General features: G+C 42.2%; 1 protein-coding gene across 1 annotated transcript in view; it reads left to right on the top strand.

Annotated features, from left to right (window-relative positions):
* Positions 1-18,564, top strand: part of LOC132117576 (GTP-binding protein SAR1b-like) — a 44,784-nt gene that overhangs the window by 10,531 nt on the left and 15,689 nt on the right. Inside the window, exons 2-5 of the mRNA XM_059526946.1 lie at positions 6,003-6,078; positions 13,908-14,027; positions 16,418-16,483; positions 16,556-16,659. Of these exons, the coding sequence (XP_059382929.1) occupies positions 6,021-6,078; positions 13,908-14,027; positions 16,418-16,483; positions 16,556-16,659 (348 nt within the window). The 5' untranslated portion in view covers positions 6,003-6,020. The remainder of the gene's footprint in view (positions 1-6,002; positions 6,079-13,907; positions 14,028-16,417; positions 16,484-16,555; positions 16,660-18,564) is intronic.

Raw genomic sequence — 18,564 nt, 5'->3', positions numbered from 1 at the left:
TCATTTTGCTTTGCGAAGGTTAGTGTAAGTAATAGTCTCTGCAGGTCTTAAAGGTGCAGATGGAGATCTTGGAAAAAGCTAACATTAGCCTGATAGCACTGAAAGGAAGCCCCTCCCTCCCTGCAATCGCCGCCCAAAGCCACGCCCCCTGAACACATTCATGCTCCCAGACCAGAGCAACAGAGACAGCATTACTACAACAGACCACATCAGCGGGGAAGTAAACCCCTGCTCAGGGTAGAGTTGTCAAAAGTGCAGACCGCGATACCATTCGGTACTGAAATATTAAAAACATCCATTTCCCACTATGATTTGAGCGCTGTTGTGCAGAGTCTTGATTGGTCAGTTTTACCTGCTCAACACGTCTGTGATGGTCTTCAGTGATCTTCAGCGAGCGCTCACACAGAAACTCACCAGAAGCCGTGTCTATCAGCCGATCGGTCTGTGCACATATATTAGGGATCCACTGACGGTCAGGGATCCATTTTTAATATTTCATTACCGAATGGTGTCGTGGTCTGTAGTATTGGTCCTGAGACAGTGGTACTGTTCAGATGTGAATGGGTGGGATTTTGTTAAATCTGAGCCAAAATCATCACAATTAAAAGAACCAAAGACTTGGACTACTTCAGTCTGTGTGCACTGAATTTATTTAATACAGGAGTTTCACAATTTGAGTTGAATTGTGAATTACTGAAATTAACTTTTCCATGACATCCTAATTTGAGAAGCACCTGTTCTTGTTCTTGTTTTAAGCATAAACTCAATGAATTTTTGTTCATGTCACAGTAAACCAGACTTATGCCATTTTGCTTCTGAAGTAATTGCATCTTGATTTTAAGAAACTTTAGACATTGAACTACCAAGGCAAAACTGTATTTGATTAAAGAGCAATGAAGATCGGTTTGAAGTTGTTTTCAAACTCTGAAATGTTACGACTCATTTACATCTGGAGAATAAGTTTAATACGTTTTCTCTGTTCTTAAAAAGTTCTTTAAAGCGTTTTTGCCACAAAGCCTTGCAGGTATTTCCTCTGGATGTAAATGAGTCGTATTGGTAACAAACTGTGAACCTCGTGTATTCAGTGCACACAGACTGAAGTAGTCCAAGTCTTTGGTTCTTCTAATTGTGATGATTTTGGCTCACATTTAACAAAAACCCACCCATTCACATCTGAACAGTACCACTGTCTCAGCACCAATACTACAGACCACGACACCATTCGGTAATGAAATATTAAAAATGGATGTGTCACCGTGCGTCAAACTCTTTAATCGCTGTCACTGTCTGTATTTCTCTCTGTTCATCTGACAAGTCATTTGTTCAGTGCCTCTTAAATGCCTGAGCGATCGATTGAAATGTTTGTCCTGGTTCTCTGAAATGTACACAGGAAGCATGAGCGTCGCTTGGCTTTGTAGCGGGGCTGTAGCATTTAGCTCCATAAGCTGTACACAGATTCACGATCGCCTCAGAGTCAGTCCTCTTAAATATGATCTGAAAACAGCAGCAGATCGCTCTCCTCGTCTCAGCGCTCTTCAATCCTCAGACTGCAGCGGACTCAAACACGAGACACGCTGTGTTTACCGATAGACTGTTCGATTATCTGTATCTGTGCAGTTCTGTGTCATAAATACAATTTACAAAAGATCACAAGGGAGCATGGGTTTCTCATCTACTGTAAAGTTTTCACTCGTTCACACCGCTGCTGTTTCCTCCAGCTATATAAATAACTGACTTAAACCCTTTTTTGTGGTGATAATACTAATGTGCCTAAGACTGTACTTCACAAACGACATTGTTGCTCCTTTATAAAGAATGAGCATATAAAGACAGGGACAGACAGCACTCATCTTAACTAAATATCAGAGAGATTGAGAGAAACAGTAGAAACATTATGTGCTTTTCTATTAAACAATGACCCAGATCATGAAATACATTTATTAGGCTTAGAGTACAGCTTGGGAAAAGTGTGTGTGTGTGTGTGTGTACAGTCGTGGCCAAAAGTTTTGAGAATTACATAAATATTAGTTTTTAAAAAGTTTGCTGCTAAACTGCTTTTAGATCTTTGTTTCAGTTGTTTCTGTGATGTACTGAAATATATTTACAAGCACTTCATGCGTTTCAAAGGCTTTTATCGACAATTACATGACATTAATGCAAAGAGTCAGTATTTGCAGTGTTGGCCCTTCTTTTTCAGGACGTCTGCAATTCGACTGGGCATGCTCTCAATCAACTTCTGGGCCAAATCCTGACTGATAGCAACCCATTCTTTCATAATCACTTCTTGGAGTTTGTCAGAATTAGTGGGTTTTTGTTTGTCCACCCGCCTCTTGAGGATTGACCACAAGTTCTCAATGGGATTAAGATCTGGGGAGTTTCCAGGCCATGGACCCAAAATTTCAACATTCTGGTCCCCGAGCCGCTTAGTTATCACTTTTGCCTTATGGCACGATGCTCCATCGTGCTGGAAAATGCATTGTTCTTCACCAAACTGTTGTTGGATTGTTGGAAGAAGTTGCTGTTGGAGGGTGTTTTGGTACCATTCTTTATTCATGGCTGTGTTTTTGGGCAGAATTGTGAGTGAGCCCACTCCCTTGGATGAGAAGCAACCCCACACATGAATGGTGTCAGGATGCTTTACTGTTGGCATGACACAGGACTGATGGTAGCGCTCACCTTTTCAAGCCTTTTTCCAGATGCCCCAAACAATCGGAAAGGGGCTTCATCGGAGAATATGACTTTGCCCCAGTCCTCAGCAGTCCATTCACTATACTTTCTGCAGAAGATCAATCTGTCCCTGATGTTTTTTTGGAGAGAAGTGTCTTCTTTGCTGCCCTTCTTGACACCAGGCCATCTTCCAGAAGTCTTGTCCTCACTGTGCGTGCAGATGCGCTCATACCTGCCTGCTGCCATTCCTGAGCAAGCTCTGCACTGGTGGCACTCCGATCCCGCAGCTGAATCCTCTTTAGGAGACCATCCTGGCGCTTGCTGGACTTTCTTGGTCGCCCTGAAGCCTTCTTTACAAGAATTGAACCTCTTTCCTTGAAGTTCTTGATGATCCTATAAATTGTTGATTTAGGTGCAATCTTAGTAGCCACAATATCCTTGCCTGTGAAGCCATTTTTATGCAACGCAATGATGGCTGCACGCGTTTCTTTGCAGGTCACCATGGTTAACAATGGAAGAACAATGATTTCAAGCATCACCCTCCTTTTAACATGTCAAGTCTGCCATTCTAACCCAATCAGCCTGACATAATGATCTCCAGCCTTGTGCTCGTCAACATTCTCACCTGAGTTAACAAGACGATTACTGAAATGATCTCAGCAGCTCCTTTAATGACAGCAATCAAATGCAGTGGAAAGGTTTTTTTGGGATTAAGTTAATTTTCATGGCAAAGAAGGACAATATAATTCATCTGATCACTCTTCATAACATTCTGGAGTATATGCAAATTGCTTTTATAAAAACTTAAGCAGCAACTTTTCCAATTTCCAATATTTATGTAATTCTCAAAACTTTTGGCCACGACTGTACACATATATATATATATATATATATATATATATATATATATATATATATATATATATATATATATTATCTTTTTTTTTTAAAAATCGGTTTAGGCACCAATAGAAATATCGATATAGCACCAGTAGGGTTAAAAACCCAATCGAAACCCAACCCTATTCACAGTTCATGTGTGATTTATATGTGCTGATCATGGTCGTAGCGTTCTTTAGAGAAGATCAGACATTTCTCTGCATCTATCCTCAAATCACTGCAGAACATCACATGTGACACGCATGTATGAACAGCACGTTTCAGTTTAATATTGAAGACACCTGAAGTGTCTACTGTAGGTGTCAAATGTTGTTTTTGAATTTTAAATATTTGTCGAATTAAATAAGAAATCCACAATTTATTGCAGAAAAGTTGTGAACGCAGCCTCTGAATCATAAGTTCACAACATAACTATTTTTCACTAGTAGATAAAACATTTTGTTCAGTCATTCTCTGCAGCTCAGTTCAAAGATCATCGGAGCAAATTTTGGGAATAATTGGATCGATTTGAAGGAGTAGTAGTGAAAATGGCCATTACTGTAATAGGTTGAGTTTTAATATAAGCTATTGAATCTGATCTCCATAAAGAGATGAATCAGGTATACTAAATTGTATTTTTCTAGAATTAGAGGTTCAGGGGTTATTACTGTTTTAATGTTGAACCGGTGGTGGCGCTATAGAGTTGGATCTAAAGACCCAAAAGTTGCTCAGATCACTATTCATTGACATCACTGTAATTGTACCAAATTTCCACTCGAGCTGTGAATTTTTTTTTTCTTAATCTTTACTGTTGACTTTTACTATGACCTAGTGTGAGATCTATTAAGCTGCTTTCACTTTTTTGAAATAGAAGTAATGTGGTTTATCCTGTCGTTTAATCCCTGAAGACATAACTGACATCGATGGATCGTTTTATTTCTCTCACTATAATATCCAGATGAACACAGTAGATGCAGCTGCTACATCGTTCATTCAGTATACTGGAAAACGATATATATACTCGTCCAAACTGAAGCCAAGCCGTTCACACACAACACATTTATCACATTTCTAGAGCAATGCGTTTCAACCTGTGGGCAACAGTATTGCAGGTCCCTAACCCTAATTACTATTAAAAGAAATAATATTGTTAATGTATGTAAAAATGTCTGTCATAACATAATACCACCATTTTATATATACTGTGTGTGTGTGTATATCTCTGACCTCTCATCTGATTTCTAATCGCTCGTCTGATCTCTGTTTCATATCTAAATATAAAACTATGCTTCCCCTATTCGAGCTCGCTGAGTGGTTTAAGAAAAACCGCCAATTTATCTCAGATATTTTGGAAAGGTCCTGCAAGCAGTTAAATCTGATTTCACTTTCAGATAATAGAGTTGAGAGAAGAATAAATGAAATGGCAGAAGTAAGTTAAAAACATTCTGGAGAGTGTGTTTAATGTCCTACAGTTGGAAGAATGGAGCGATACAGCACACCTCTCCATCCTCTCAGCTCAAGTACAGTCTGTAGATAATTCTTCTTCTGTACGTCACTGTCGACCTAATCCACTGGATATTTTGAAAGCATTTATTGATACAAATGTAATGGATTGGTCTTAATGTGTGGGTCTGAGCACAGACGGATGGTGTGGTATCATTACTTCTGAGTTATAGTTAATAGTGTGTTAGTGAATGTTTCTGCCGTGTGTGTGTGTGTGTGTTTGGATTGAGACGGTTGGGAAGCTCTGTTCTAGAGGGATGTGTCTCGCACAGACACGTATGTTTAGATAGCGTGTAAAATGAATGCAAGTTCAACTTTTGGGGTGGTGTTGGCGCAGTGGATAAGACACATGCCTTTGGTGTGAGAGACCCGGGTTCAAATCCACTGTGAGACACCAATGTGTCCCTGAGCAAGACACTTAACCCCTAGTTGCTCCAGGGGCGTGCGACCTCTGACATATACAGCAATTGTAAGTCACTTTGGATAAAAGCGTCAGCTAAATGAATAAATGTAAATGTAAACTTTTAAAAAACATGTCAAGTCTTTCTGCTGGTGTTTCCCTCATGTGACTGTCTCATGTTTCTAAATGAAGAAAGTAGCCTACTCTTTGGGATTGGTTTTCAGTCCTTTGTATTAAACTCTACATTCATGCATGCTGCTGTTTTATTTTTCTAATTAAGCAACTTTATTAATTATATATGGTTTATAAACATTATTTTAAACAGTGTTTTTTTCCCCCAAAGATAGTCATGTTATTTTATTATCATAATATTTTGCGCAGTGCTCCCTCTTGTGGCCTCAGGAGATTTCCCCAAACTGAAATGATGCCTTTTAAATTCATATTTAATTTGAATGTTGATCATGATTAAGTAGAAAATTAGAGTTTAGTTTTTCAGTCATTTTGACAGCCCTAGTGTCCCGTGAAACCTCTTAATACTTCTGTTTCTTTGCAGATATTCCACGGCCTGGATATGTCCTTCATATTTGACTGGATCTATAGTGGTTTCAGTAGCGTTCTGCAGTTCCTGGGTGAGTTCCTCTTACTGCGCTCCACAGACTCTAAACCTCAAACACTGAAAAACACATGAATTTCCAGATCACTACCCAGTTTACTTGGGAAACGTGAAATATTTCTGTTTGAAACGTTGCTAATTCACGACAGAAACCGTGTGTGACTGGATTTTATTCTTCAGGAGATGGTTAGTGTAGTTTCTGTACTGACTCACGCACTGCATCATGGGTCTCTGGTTATTCCTGTTCGTCCAGCACACACTGATACTGAGCTCTGAAACACATTGTACACTCGCTTATCAGAAATATTCTGAAGAGTCCAGTAATTCACTCAGTCTGACCAATCATATCGCTCGTTTGCCCTGTGGGCGTCGGCCTTCACTCTTAACATGAACAGTGTCTCTTATACAGCGAGTAAAGAGCAAGAGTTGAGCCGAAGCAGAACGCACTGATACCGTTTAATAGTTCATGATTCTTATAATTATCTGCCACACAAGAATGTGAATAAGTTCGACCCTGATTGCATCACAGCGGTGGGTGTTCTGCCCTGGCAATGGTGTTCTGAACCAAAGATTGACAGACAGCTAACAGAAATAAAGCTCCATCACACGTTCTTCGTTGTGCTTATGTAATGCACACTTTACTTTACTGTAAAACTAAAAGAAACACAAAAAAAACAAATTACAAAATGATTTACAAAATAGTATGAACATTTTCACATTCACAAACTTCCGTTTACAGAATTAAACAACAAAATAGACAAACGAATTATGTCTCTGAAGAAAAAATGTGACTCTGCAACCTTATTAGCATATTAGCCGTCAGGTCGCGCTATATTTCAGAATCAAACATCTACTTACAAACATCTTAATAATGACCAGCTTTAAATTAAACTAACACAACATTATTGCAGTTATTTTCAATATGAAATTTATAACTTACGGTCGTATCTACTCCAAGGATTAGACAGCATCCAAAATGCAGATCACAGAAAATGACTCTTCTTCTATTGTTTTAAATGCTTTCTGTTTCGTTTTATTGAGTATTGTATTAACGGTTTTCACCACAAGGAGTCACACCTGAACTACTTATACAAATCAAAATGGAACTAAAGAAAAAACTAATACTGAACAGAACACTCCCTGCCTGGTATAACTTATGTTATACCACTATGCATTCCGATTATTTGACAAAAGTAAGACAACATCACATATAGGTCTTAAGTACTCTCTGAATATCCCCTGCTTAGCAGTCTTCACCATAACCTTACGAATTTTTACATCAGATGAGGCTATGGTCTTTGCTATGAGACCAATTGGCCACTCACTGCGCTTAGCTTCTCCATCCTTCAACAGAACAAGGTCTCCTTCCTGAATACTCTTTCTCTCCTCTGTCCATTTTCTCCTGGGTTGCAAGGTGGACAAGTACTCCTGCTTCCATCGCTTCCAGAATGAAATAGCCTGGACTTGACGCCACTGATTTTTGTGCAGGTGACCTATCTCAAAATTTCCTGGAGGGGCTGGAGCAACACTCACCTTCTGAGTTAAGAGCATTGCTGGTGAAAGCACTTGGGGCATGCCCGCATCTGATGAGATTGGGGTTAAGGGTCTGGAGTTCATAATGGCCATGACTTCAGCCATTAAAGTTGTTAAGACCTCATGCGTGAGTCTTGTGGGAGTTTTCATCAAGAGAGCCTCCAGAATACGTCTGGCAATCCCGATCATTCTTTCCCACACTCCTCCCATTTGGGAGGAATGTGGAGCATTAAAGGTCCACGTGCAACCTTGATTCTGCAAGAAGCCTTTCAACTCTGAGCCGCTACTGTCAATTTGAAGTTCCTTGACTGCTCCAATGAAATTTGTCCCCCTGTCAGAACGAAAGTGCTTCACTGGTCCTCTGACAGCCAAAAAGCGACGCAAAGCACAAATAAAGCTTGACGCTGATAGGGACTCCACTACCTCTAAGTGAACTGCTCTGGTATTTAAGCAACTGAATACGACAGCCCATCGCTTGTTCTCGGCGTTATGCCCTCTTGTCTTACGTGTCACCACAGTGAATGGTCCAAAAACATCAAGACCTGTGTGGGTGAAAGGTGGATCTACAGAAACTCTATCTGAAGGCAAAGCCGACATCTTCTGACTCTCTACTTTACCTCTCAGTCTCTTGCATAGCACACATTTGTGGATGATATTTGAAACAGATCTTTTGCCACTGACTATCCACAATCCAGCACTACGTATAGCACCCTCAGTAAAATGCCGGCCTTGATGAGCCACTTGATCATGATAATGCTGAATTAAAAGACCAGTCACATGATGGTTGGTAGGGATTATCAAGGGATGCTTCTCTAGGTCAGAGATGTCAGCACAGTGAATGCGACCCCCAACTCTTAACAGACCCTCCTTGTCCACAAAGGGGTCAAGCCTCAGGAGTGTGCTACGCTGTGAGACTTTACCAAACTTAGTCAAACTCTCAAATTCCTCCTGGTACACTTCTCGTTGTGCGGTTTTGACTATAGTCAACTTGGCTTGTGATATCTCCACACCTGAGGTTTTAGTACACAGATGCCATTTCCGACAGTGTGTGTCAGGAAAAGATTGTGAGAATGATTTTGCGATGTGCGTCAGAGTAGCGACAGCTCTCACCAAAGATCTCCACCTTGAGAAACGTTCAAATCTGCTTGAGCCTAGTAAGTGCTCTTTGACGTTAGTTGCCAGTGTTTTCACTTGGGGGCAAATTTCAACATCCTCTTCTGCTTTGACAAGTCCATATGACTCTCCTAAACTACCTTCTATAGGGCCACATTCCTTAAGGAACTCTGGACCTGAAAACCAGTTGGTAAGGGGTAAGTGACCTGCTGCCACAAACCTGGTGGCATGATCTGCTGGGTTCTGTTCAGAACAGACGTAATGCCATTGACTAGGTTCTGTGGTTTTTCTTATGCGTGCAACTCTGTTAGCCACGTACATGTAGAATCTGCGTGTTACATTGTGAATGTAGCCGAGCACTATGCGACTGTCAGTATAGAACTGGATATTGTGAAACTCTGTCAATTTCTTCCTTTATGAGTTCCATCAGCTCAACAGCAAGCACCGCTGCACATAACTCCAGGCGTGGAACAGTATGTGCTGGAAAAGGGGCCAACTTGCTTTTTCCCATTACAAACCCCACATGAAGCTGTCCATTGGAATCTATTACTCGTAGGTACATTACTGCAGCGATAGCTAAAGTAGAAGCATCCGAGAAGATACACAACTCTCGAACCTGAGCTCCGCACAGTGAGGTTGGGACATAAGATCGTGGTATTTGCAATCGATCAAGCTCTGCTAGAGATGAAGTCCATATCTTCCACGGATCTCTTTTGTCTGCCGGAAGAACGGTGTCCCAATCCTGTTGTATAGTTGAAAGTTCTCTCACTAGAGCTTTGCCTTGCATAGTGACTGGACAGACAAACCCGAGAGGATCATATAAACTATTGACGGTGGAAAGGATCCCTCTTCGAGTGAAGGGTTTGAGATCTTGAGAAGCTTAAAATGTAAAGCGGTCTTCCTTGATGTTCCAACTTATACCAAGGCTGCGTTGGAGAGGTATTGGGTCTTTATCAAAATCCAGGTCTTTGAGATCTTTGGCTCTCTCACTGGATGGAAAAGCTTCCATCACCGTAGCACTGTTAGAAGCCACTTTATGCAGATTCAAGCTTGACCTTGACAGCATCGCTTGCGTTCGCTTTAGGAGATCAATGGCTTCTCTTTCAGTAGGGACAGATGTGATGCCATCGTCAACGTAGAAGTTGCGTAACACGAAGTCCTTAGCATCCATTCCGTACTCTTCTTCGCCTAGTTCTGCTGCTCGTCTTAAGGCATATATAGCAACCGCTGGCGAAGGACTATTGCCAAAGACGTGCACGGTCATTCTGTAATCAATGATCTCCTTTTCTGCACAGTTGTCTTTGTGCCAAAGAAAGCGAAGATAATTGCGATGCTGCTCTTTTACTTTGAAACAATAGAACATTTGTTCTATGTCCGCCATCACAGCTACTTTCTCCCTACGGAAGCGCAAAAGCACACCCAAAAGGGTATTGTTAAGATCAGGTCCGCTCATCAAAACATCATTTAAGGGACACCCCTCCATACTGGGCGCTCGAATCAAAGACCACCCTAATTTTGTCAGGTTTGTGTGGGTGGTAAACTCCAAAAATCGGTAAATACCAATATTCTTCCCCTGATTGTAAGGGTGGAGCAGGTTCTGCTTGCTCATTTTCAATCACCTTCTGTATAAAACCAAAGAAATGCGTTTTCATATTCGGTTTCTTTGAAAGAGTGCGCTGCAATGAGTTCAGCCTTTGTATAGCTTGCTCTCTATTGTTCGGGAGTTGCTTTCTTGGAGAGCGGAATGGAAGTGGCGCCACCCAGTGGTTATCATCATCACACCTCTTTGTCCATTATGTCGAGAAAGACTCGATCCTCTACAGATAAAGCTGATTTATCATCCTCTGAAGATCTGAAGAACACATTCTCTTTTAAGCCCTTTGTATAGTTCTCACTGGTTTTTGAACCCTTGAGAGAACATGGTGGGTCGGGTAGATATGACAAAAAAGATGACTCACCCCGTTCTATGACACTGAAACTCTTTGTGCATGGAGAGAAGAATGAAGTTCGCCCATTTGGAAGTATGTTGGTCTTATAAGCGTTCACGTTGGACTGACAATGAGTCCCATTCAGACAAACTTCTCCCACTACCACCCAGCCCAGGTCTAAGCGCTGCGCGTATGGTGTGTTGAGGGGTCCGTTTCGTTGTTCACGCACTTTGTGCACACTAAGAATATCTCGACCCAAAAGGAGAAGGATAGGAGCACAAGGATCTAAAGGCGGAATTTTCTCTGACACAGCAGTGAGGTAGGGGAAACACATAGCTAACTCTGGCGTAGGAATCTCCGATCTGTCATCTGGTAAAGTGTTACACTCTATCAAAGGCGGACGAGCAACTACTGTTTTTCCATCAAGCGATTCAGCAGAGAATCCATTTACTTTCCTCCCCGCCGTAGTCACTACACCTGAACATGTCTTCAGTGTATAGGGGGAAGAACTGCTAACAATGTTGAACACATCAAAGAACTGTGACTTCACTAATGATCTATTACTCTGTTCGTCCAGTACAGCATAAATGCGTTTGGCTCTTTCACGTTGATTAGAGGGATAAACATTTATGAGACAAATCTTTGAACATGACTTGGGCCTACTAGCATCTCCACAAATCTCAGTGCACTTGTTGTTGACCTCAGCAGTCTCTTCGTCTGTTTTTTCCATGTTTTGATCTGCTGTTGATACAGACACTTCAGTGGACCATGGAGCAGGACCCGGATGTATGGCTGCAATGTGTCGGTCACTGTTGCATTCTCTGCACTTAACAGATGCTCTGCAGTCTCTCGCAACATGCTTAGTGGAAGCACAACATCTAAAACAGACAAACTTTTCCTTCAAATGCGCTTTTCGTTCATCCAGGTGTTTGCTCCTGAATGTGCGACACTTGTAAAGTGGATGAGGTTTATTGTGTATGGTGCAAAACTTGTCTGGATCTACATTCTTGTCTAAGTGTCTGTCTTGGTTTGGTTGTGCAGCCATTATTTCAGTTTTTTTGACGAAGACAGAAGTTCTGTTACTCAACTTGGCAGCTCCATCGGATTTTGAGTTGTTTGAGTAGCCAGTTGAAGCAAGAGCAAAGCTAGGGTCATTTCTAGTTCTAGCTTGTCTACAAACAAATTCAACAAAGAAGCTGAAAGGAGGAAAGTATACCTTATGGTCTTCTTTGTACCTGGAACCTTGCGTGATCCACTTGTCTTGAAGACTGAATGGGAGTTTTTCTATGATGGGGTTGACTCCCCGTGCTGTGTCAAGGTAAGCAAGTCCAGGTAAACAACCACTTTCTTATGCTGACTGCAGTTCAAGCAGCAAGTCCCCAAGATCTCTCAGACGATGGCTGTCTTTGATTGTGATGCGAGGAAATGCGTCAAGTCTCTTTAACATTGCCTGCTCGATGACCTCTGGACACCCATAGCAGTCCTCCAGGCGACGCCATATCATACAAACTCCTAAGGCTGGATCACTGACATGAACTGATTTGATTCGTTTGGCATGACTGGACGAATCAGGACCAAGCCATTTGACAAGAAGATCGATCTCCTCTCTACTTGTTATATTGAGTTCACTGGTTACAGCTGGAAAAGACGTTTTCCACGCCCAGTAATTTTCCGGACAGTCATCAAATTGGAACAAGCCAGAACTCACCATTTCTTTCTTCAGCAAAAATGTAGTAAAGTCACTTGCATGTGGTGATGATGGTGCTGGAGTAAAGCACTCAGCAGGAACTTGAGAGGACAGGCAAGAGTCACGTTGCATCCGTACTGAATATTTTTGATGCTTTACTTCATCATCTCCATCATATGGCTCCACTTTTACTTTTGAACTAGAACACTGGAAGTTGTGCGGAGTTGTCTTTTCCTGCTTCATAGGAATTGTCTCTGCATTCGATTCCTCCTTCATTGTTGAAGGGAGAGAACTTAGTGAGCCTGCAACATAACTCCGTGTCACATAACTTGATCCCTCACTTACATGTTGTGAATTAGGAGTCAAATCAGGAGCATTTCTTTGCTGAGAATGTTTCTGCACATACTCTTCTGTGCGTTCAGTTCTACTTAAGATGCATGATTCTTTTTCTAGGCCGACACTTGCTCCGTCTTCTTCATAAACTGCAGCTTCATAAACTTCTGCCTCTGTAGATGCTGCTACAGCTTCTTTCTGCAGTTGTAACACGTATAAATCAGCTTCAACTTCTGCTTTTCTGCGAGCTGTCTCAGCTAGTGCTTTCTGTTGATGCTCTTCAATTTGAGCTCTTTCTCTCATCATGATAGCTTCCTTTTCGGCATAAGAGGCCTTTACTTTGCATGCGGCTGCTTTAGCTCTTGCTGTGGTCGCAGCTGCACTAGCCGAAGATCTACTTGAACGATGTGATCTGCTTGACCGGGATTTTGTTTCTAGCGGTTGGTCAACTTCCTCTTCTTTCCTGAGAGGCTGTGACTCATCCATCTTGATAATGTAGTATTACATGTAAGCTGGACGAAATCCTGATTGTTTGTCTTCACCCGCCGTGCAGTCGACCTTTTACTGTTCTGCCCTGGCAATGGTGTTCTGAACCAAAGATTGACAGACAGCTAACAGAAATAAAGCTCCATCACACGTTCTTCGTTGTGCTTATGTAATGCACACTTTACTTTACTGTAAAACTAAAAGAAACACAAAAAAAACAAATTACAAAATGATTTACAAAATAGTATGAACATTTTCACATTCACAAACTTCCGTTTACAGAATTAAACAACAAAATAGACAAACGAATTATGTCTCTGAAGAAAAAATGTGACTCTGCAACCTTATTAGCATATTAGCCGTCAGGTCGCGCTATATTTCAGAATCAAACATCTACTTACAAACATCTTAATAATGACCAGCTTTAAATTAAACTAACACAACATTATTGCAGTTATTTTCAATATGAAATTTATAACTTACGGTCGTATCTACTCCAAGGATTAGACAGCATCCAAAATGCAGATCACAGAAAACGACTCTTCTTCTATTGTTTTAAATGCTTTCTGTTTCGTTTTATTGAGTATTGTATTAACGGTTTTCACCACAAGGAGTCACACCTGAACTACTTATACAAATCAAAATGGAACTAAAGAAAAAACTAATACTGAACAGAACAGTGGGATTTAAGTGATTGTGATTGTTATTCCATGAAACTGCTGTAGCACAGACTGCATTTAATCAGGTGTACTCACTCTGTTTCAGGGCTGTACAAGAAGTCTGGCAAATTAGTATTCCTCGGTCTGGATAATGCTGGCAAAACGACACTACTGCATATGCTGAAAGATGACCGTCTGGGTCAGCACGTGCCCACCTTACACCCCAGTGAGTGACCCTCCAGAGATCCTGTGAACATGAGCACTTCACATTCTTCATGAACACTGTACTACAATATGCACAGCTGACTTGTTTCTCATATGTTTCCACCATGGAATAAAAAGGAGATGCAACTCTCACAGTTCGGAGTTAAATCTTCATAATCCAAGTTTCACACATCACGTGAACACAAAGTGAACATTTCTTTCACAATATGAATACTGTAATCCAGACTGATCTTTAATTCAGAGGAATCCCAGCGGCTCATATTCACTGTGAAGTAGGGCTGCACGATGTGTCGTTTAAGCATCGATATCGCGATGTACAAATCCACGATAGTCACATCACAGGATGTGCGATGTAGGCTGTCGTAGTTGATCCGTTATTCATTAACTGTACGGGCCAGCTACTCCCCTGCCCTTGACAAATGTGATTCGCGGATTAATTGCACAGCTTAACCATCATAGAGTGAAAGTTTATAATTGACAGGACTGAAAACCACATGCAAGTTTAACAGGGCAGAGACAGAGAGAGAGAGAGAGTGCGAGAGAGACAGAGACAGAGAGCGCGCGGCGGCGTGAGAGAGAGAGAGCGAGAGAGACGGAGAGAGAGAGCGAGAGAGACGGAGAGAGAAAGAGAGCGAGAGAGACGGAGAGAGAGAGAGAGCGAGAGAGACGGAGAGAGCGAGAGAGACGGAGAGAGAGAGAGACGGAGAGAGAGACGGAGAGAGAGACGGAGAGAGAGACGGAGAGAGAGACGGAGAGAGAGACGGAGAGAGAGCGAGAGAGAGACAGACACACACACACACACACACACAGAGAGAGAGAGAGAGAGAGAGAGAGAGCGCGAGAGAGACAGAGAGAGAGAGCGCGAGAGAGACAGAGAGAGAGAGCGCGCGAGAGAGAGACAGACACACACACAGAGAGAGCGCGCGCGCGAGAGAGAGAGAGCGCGCGCGCGAGAGAGAGAGAGAGCGCGCGCGAGAGAGAGAGAGCGCGCGCGAGAGAGAGAGAGCGCGCGCGAGAGAGAGAGAGCGCGAGAGAGAGAGAGAGAGAGCGCGCGCACGCGCGAGAGAGAGAGAGAGCGCGCACGCGCGAGAGAGAGAGAGACACAGAGAGCGCGCGCGAGAGAGAGAGAGACACAGAGAGAGAGCGCGCGCGCGAGAGAGAGAGACACAGAGAGAGAGAGAGACACAGAGAGAGAGCGCGCGCGAGAGAGAGAGACACAGAGAGAGAGCGCGCGCGCGAGAGAGAGACACAGAGAGAGAGAGCGCGCGCGAGAGAGACACACAGAGAGAGAGAGCGCGCGCGAGAGAGAGACACAGAGAGAGAGCGCGCGCGAGAGAGAGACACAGAGAGAGACACAGAGAGAGAGCGCGCGCGAGAGAGAGAGAGAGCGCGCGCGAGAGAGAGAGAGCGCGCGCGAGAGAGAGAGAGAGAGAGCGCGAGAGAGAGAGAGCGCGAGAGAGAGAGAGCGCGCACGCGCGAGAGAGAGAGCGCGCACGCGCGAGAGAGAGAGACACAGAGAGCGCGCGCGAGAGAGAGAGAGAGACACAGAGAGAGAGAGAGCGCGCGCGCGCGAGAGAGAGAGACACAGAGAGAGAGAGAGACACAGAGAGAGAGCGCGCGCGCGAGAGAGAGAGACACAGAGAGAGAGCGCGCGCGCGAGAGAGAGACACAGAGAGAGAGAGCGCGCGCGAGAGAGAGAGACACAGAGAGAGAGCGCGCGCGCGAGAGAGAGACACAGAGAGAGAGCGCGCGCGCGAGAGAGACAGAGAGAGAGAGCGCGCGCGAGAGAGACAGAGAGAGAGTACATTAGAAGTACCATCAATGTTTATAGAATTTTTGTTTTGTTTGTTTCTATTCTGCTATGTACAATGCTTTAGGAATGTGTACCTTTGTATGTCATGCCAATAAAGCAATATGAATTGAATTGAGAGAGAGACCGAGAGAGAGCGAGCCGTTTTCAAACAACACAAGCGCTGTCTTGCTCTCTCTCCCTCGCGCATATTAATCAATTGACACGATGGTGTCGATGTTTAAATCATTTAAAATGAGAATGTAAGTGTGCTCACCCCATTTTTGTTTGTAAAAAAAAATATCGCAATATATATCGCAGAAAAATAAAATATCGCAATGTCATTTTTTCCCAATATCGTGCAGCCCTACTGTGAAGTGTGTGAAAATAGCATCGCATGGTCTGTTTGTGAGCACAAACCTTCCAGATTACTGATGCATTGTCACAGTGCTGACTTCCTTTTTAGTCATGTTTTTAACAGTTCCTTTGTCTGTGAAAAAATACCGTGATGAGATGATGTTGTGATGTTGTCATCTGAAGTATGAAACGGTAAAAGCTGATTTCAGTGTCAGGAATAATCTCTCCCTGTCTGTTCCTCTCAGCCTCGGAGGAGCTGACGATCGCTGGCATGACCTTCACCACGTTCGATCTGGGCGGCCACGCTCAGGGTGAGTAGAGGATCTTCAGCTCGCTCCGTCTGCATCTGATCCTGTGTGACCTCCGTGTTGTGTTTGTGACAGCTCGACGCGTCTGGAAGAACTACCTCCCGGCCATCAACGGCATCGTGTTCCTGGTGGACTGTGCTGACCACAGCAGGCTGGCCGAGTCCAAAACAGAGCTAGACGTGAGCTTCGTACTGTCTGCACAACCACGCTTCTGATCACTGCACTCCTAACCATTAATAATTATATCTTTGTATTAATTTGTATACATTTTTACAAAGTTGTTGTTCAACATCTTCATAACTATTTTCTAAAAATGAAGTCAACATTTTTAAAATGTGAAATAAGGGGATAAAGTTTAAACTTTTTTTTTTATATATATAAATGATTAACATATATTTAGAACATTCGAGTAAAATAATGGGTTAAAATTTAAATTGAAAAAGAAAATGAGGATCTAATTTAAAATAAATTATTTTAAAATGAGGATTATAGTTTAAACAAAATATTAGAGGAGTTTAAAATTTACATTTTTTACACGGGGTTAAAATTTAATCTGAAATTTAAATGTTGAATTTAAATAATGATTTTAAAATGTACAATAAGTTGTTCAAAAGTAAACTAAAGTATAGTTTGGTTTTAACAATGTAATATGGAAATGTTATCTGAAGTTATGGAATGATATTGCGGACTTTATTCAAAAGGAATTGCAAATTGTATTTGCAATTGCGTTTTCAATTTGTGGACACATAAAATGTGACATAATCCAAACGCAAATGCAAATCGCGCATTACCGTTTTCATTTTCGATTAAGTGAACGCACAGTGTCTGCCAAATTTAAAATGGAAATGCAAAGTCCGTTTGCAATTGTGTTTCCCATATTTAACGAGCGGTGAGCCTGTCATATTTAAATAGCAATATTAATTACCACCATTGCCTTTTCACTCTCTCTGCACTGTGCATGTAAACTGCCAAAACTCAAATGGAATCGCAATACCTTTTGCATTTGAATTTCCAACGTCTACACGGAAACCTGTCAATCAAGTGACAGGGGTGGGGCCATTTTATTGGGCGTGTTTGCATTAGGAAGTGACGATCGTACTAAAATGTACCATGTTTTTACTAGGGTAAATATGAGTTAACGATAGTGTTTATAATTAAGCCACAGTAGCCACAAATGTACAGTTGTCTGAGACGTTATGAAATGTTCTTTAACATCATGAACCATAAAATGTAGTCAGTGTTCTGCTATTGTTTATTTTCATAATAGGTAAACACAGGCCACAAGTTAACACGGTCACATTTCCTTGATTCAGCAGCTGCACAATGTACAGCCGAGAGTCCTGTCTTGAATCTAGAGATCTGGTGCTGATTCAGTGTAGATTGGTAGCTGAGTGGTTAGTGACTGTCATCTTTCACGGCATACCGTCTTTTAGCGCGTGTTCGAAACCCGGGCCAAACACAGACGTTCTTTATTTTTTTGTTTATCCTACTAACTTAGACTTTGCATTTGCATTTTAAATTTGGCAGACACTGTGCATTCACTTAATCGAAAATGAAAACGGTAATGCGCGATTTGCATTTGCGTTTGGATTGTCACATTTTATGCGTCCACAAGTTGAAAACGCAATTGCAAATACAATTTGCAATTCCTTTTGAATAAAGTCCGCAATATCATTCCATATGAAGTGTTTCGATTCATCAAGTCTCCTGTCTCATGCCTTACTGTGTGTGTGTGTGTGTGTGTGTGTGTGTGTGTGTGTGTGTGTATACCTGTGTGTGTGTGTGTGTGTGTGTATACCTGTGTGTGTGTGTGTGTGTATACCTGTGTGTGTGTGTGTGTGTGTGTGTGTGTGTGTATACCTGTGTGTGTGTGTGTGTGTATACCTGTGTGTGTGTGTGTGTATACCTGTGTGTGTGTGTGTGTGTGTGTGTATACCTGTGTGTGTGTGTGTGTGTGTGTACATGTGTTTGTGTGTGTGTGTGTACGTGTGTGTGTGTGTGTACCTGTGTGTGTGTGAACGTGTGTGTATACCTGTGTGTGTGTGTGTGTGTGTGTGTATACCTGTGTGTGTGTGTGTGTGTGT

The sequence above is a fragment of the Carassius carassius genome, chromosome 36 (genome assembly GCF_963082965.1).
Source record: "Carassius carassius chromosome 36, fCarCar2.1, whole genome shotgun sequence".
Classification (NCBI taxonomy): Eukaryota; Metazoa; Chordata; class Actinopteri; order Cypriniformes; family Cyprinidae; genus Carassius; species Carassius carassius.
This window is presented reverse-complemented; position numbering and strand designations above follow the sequence as displayed.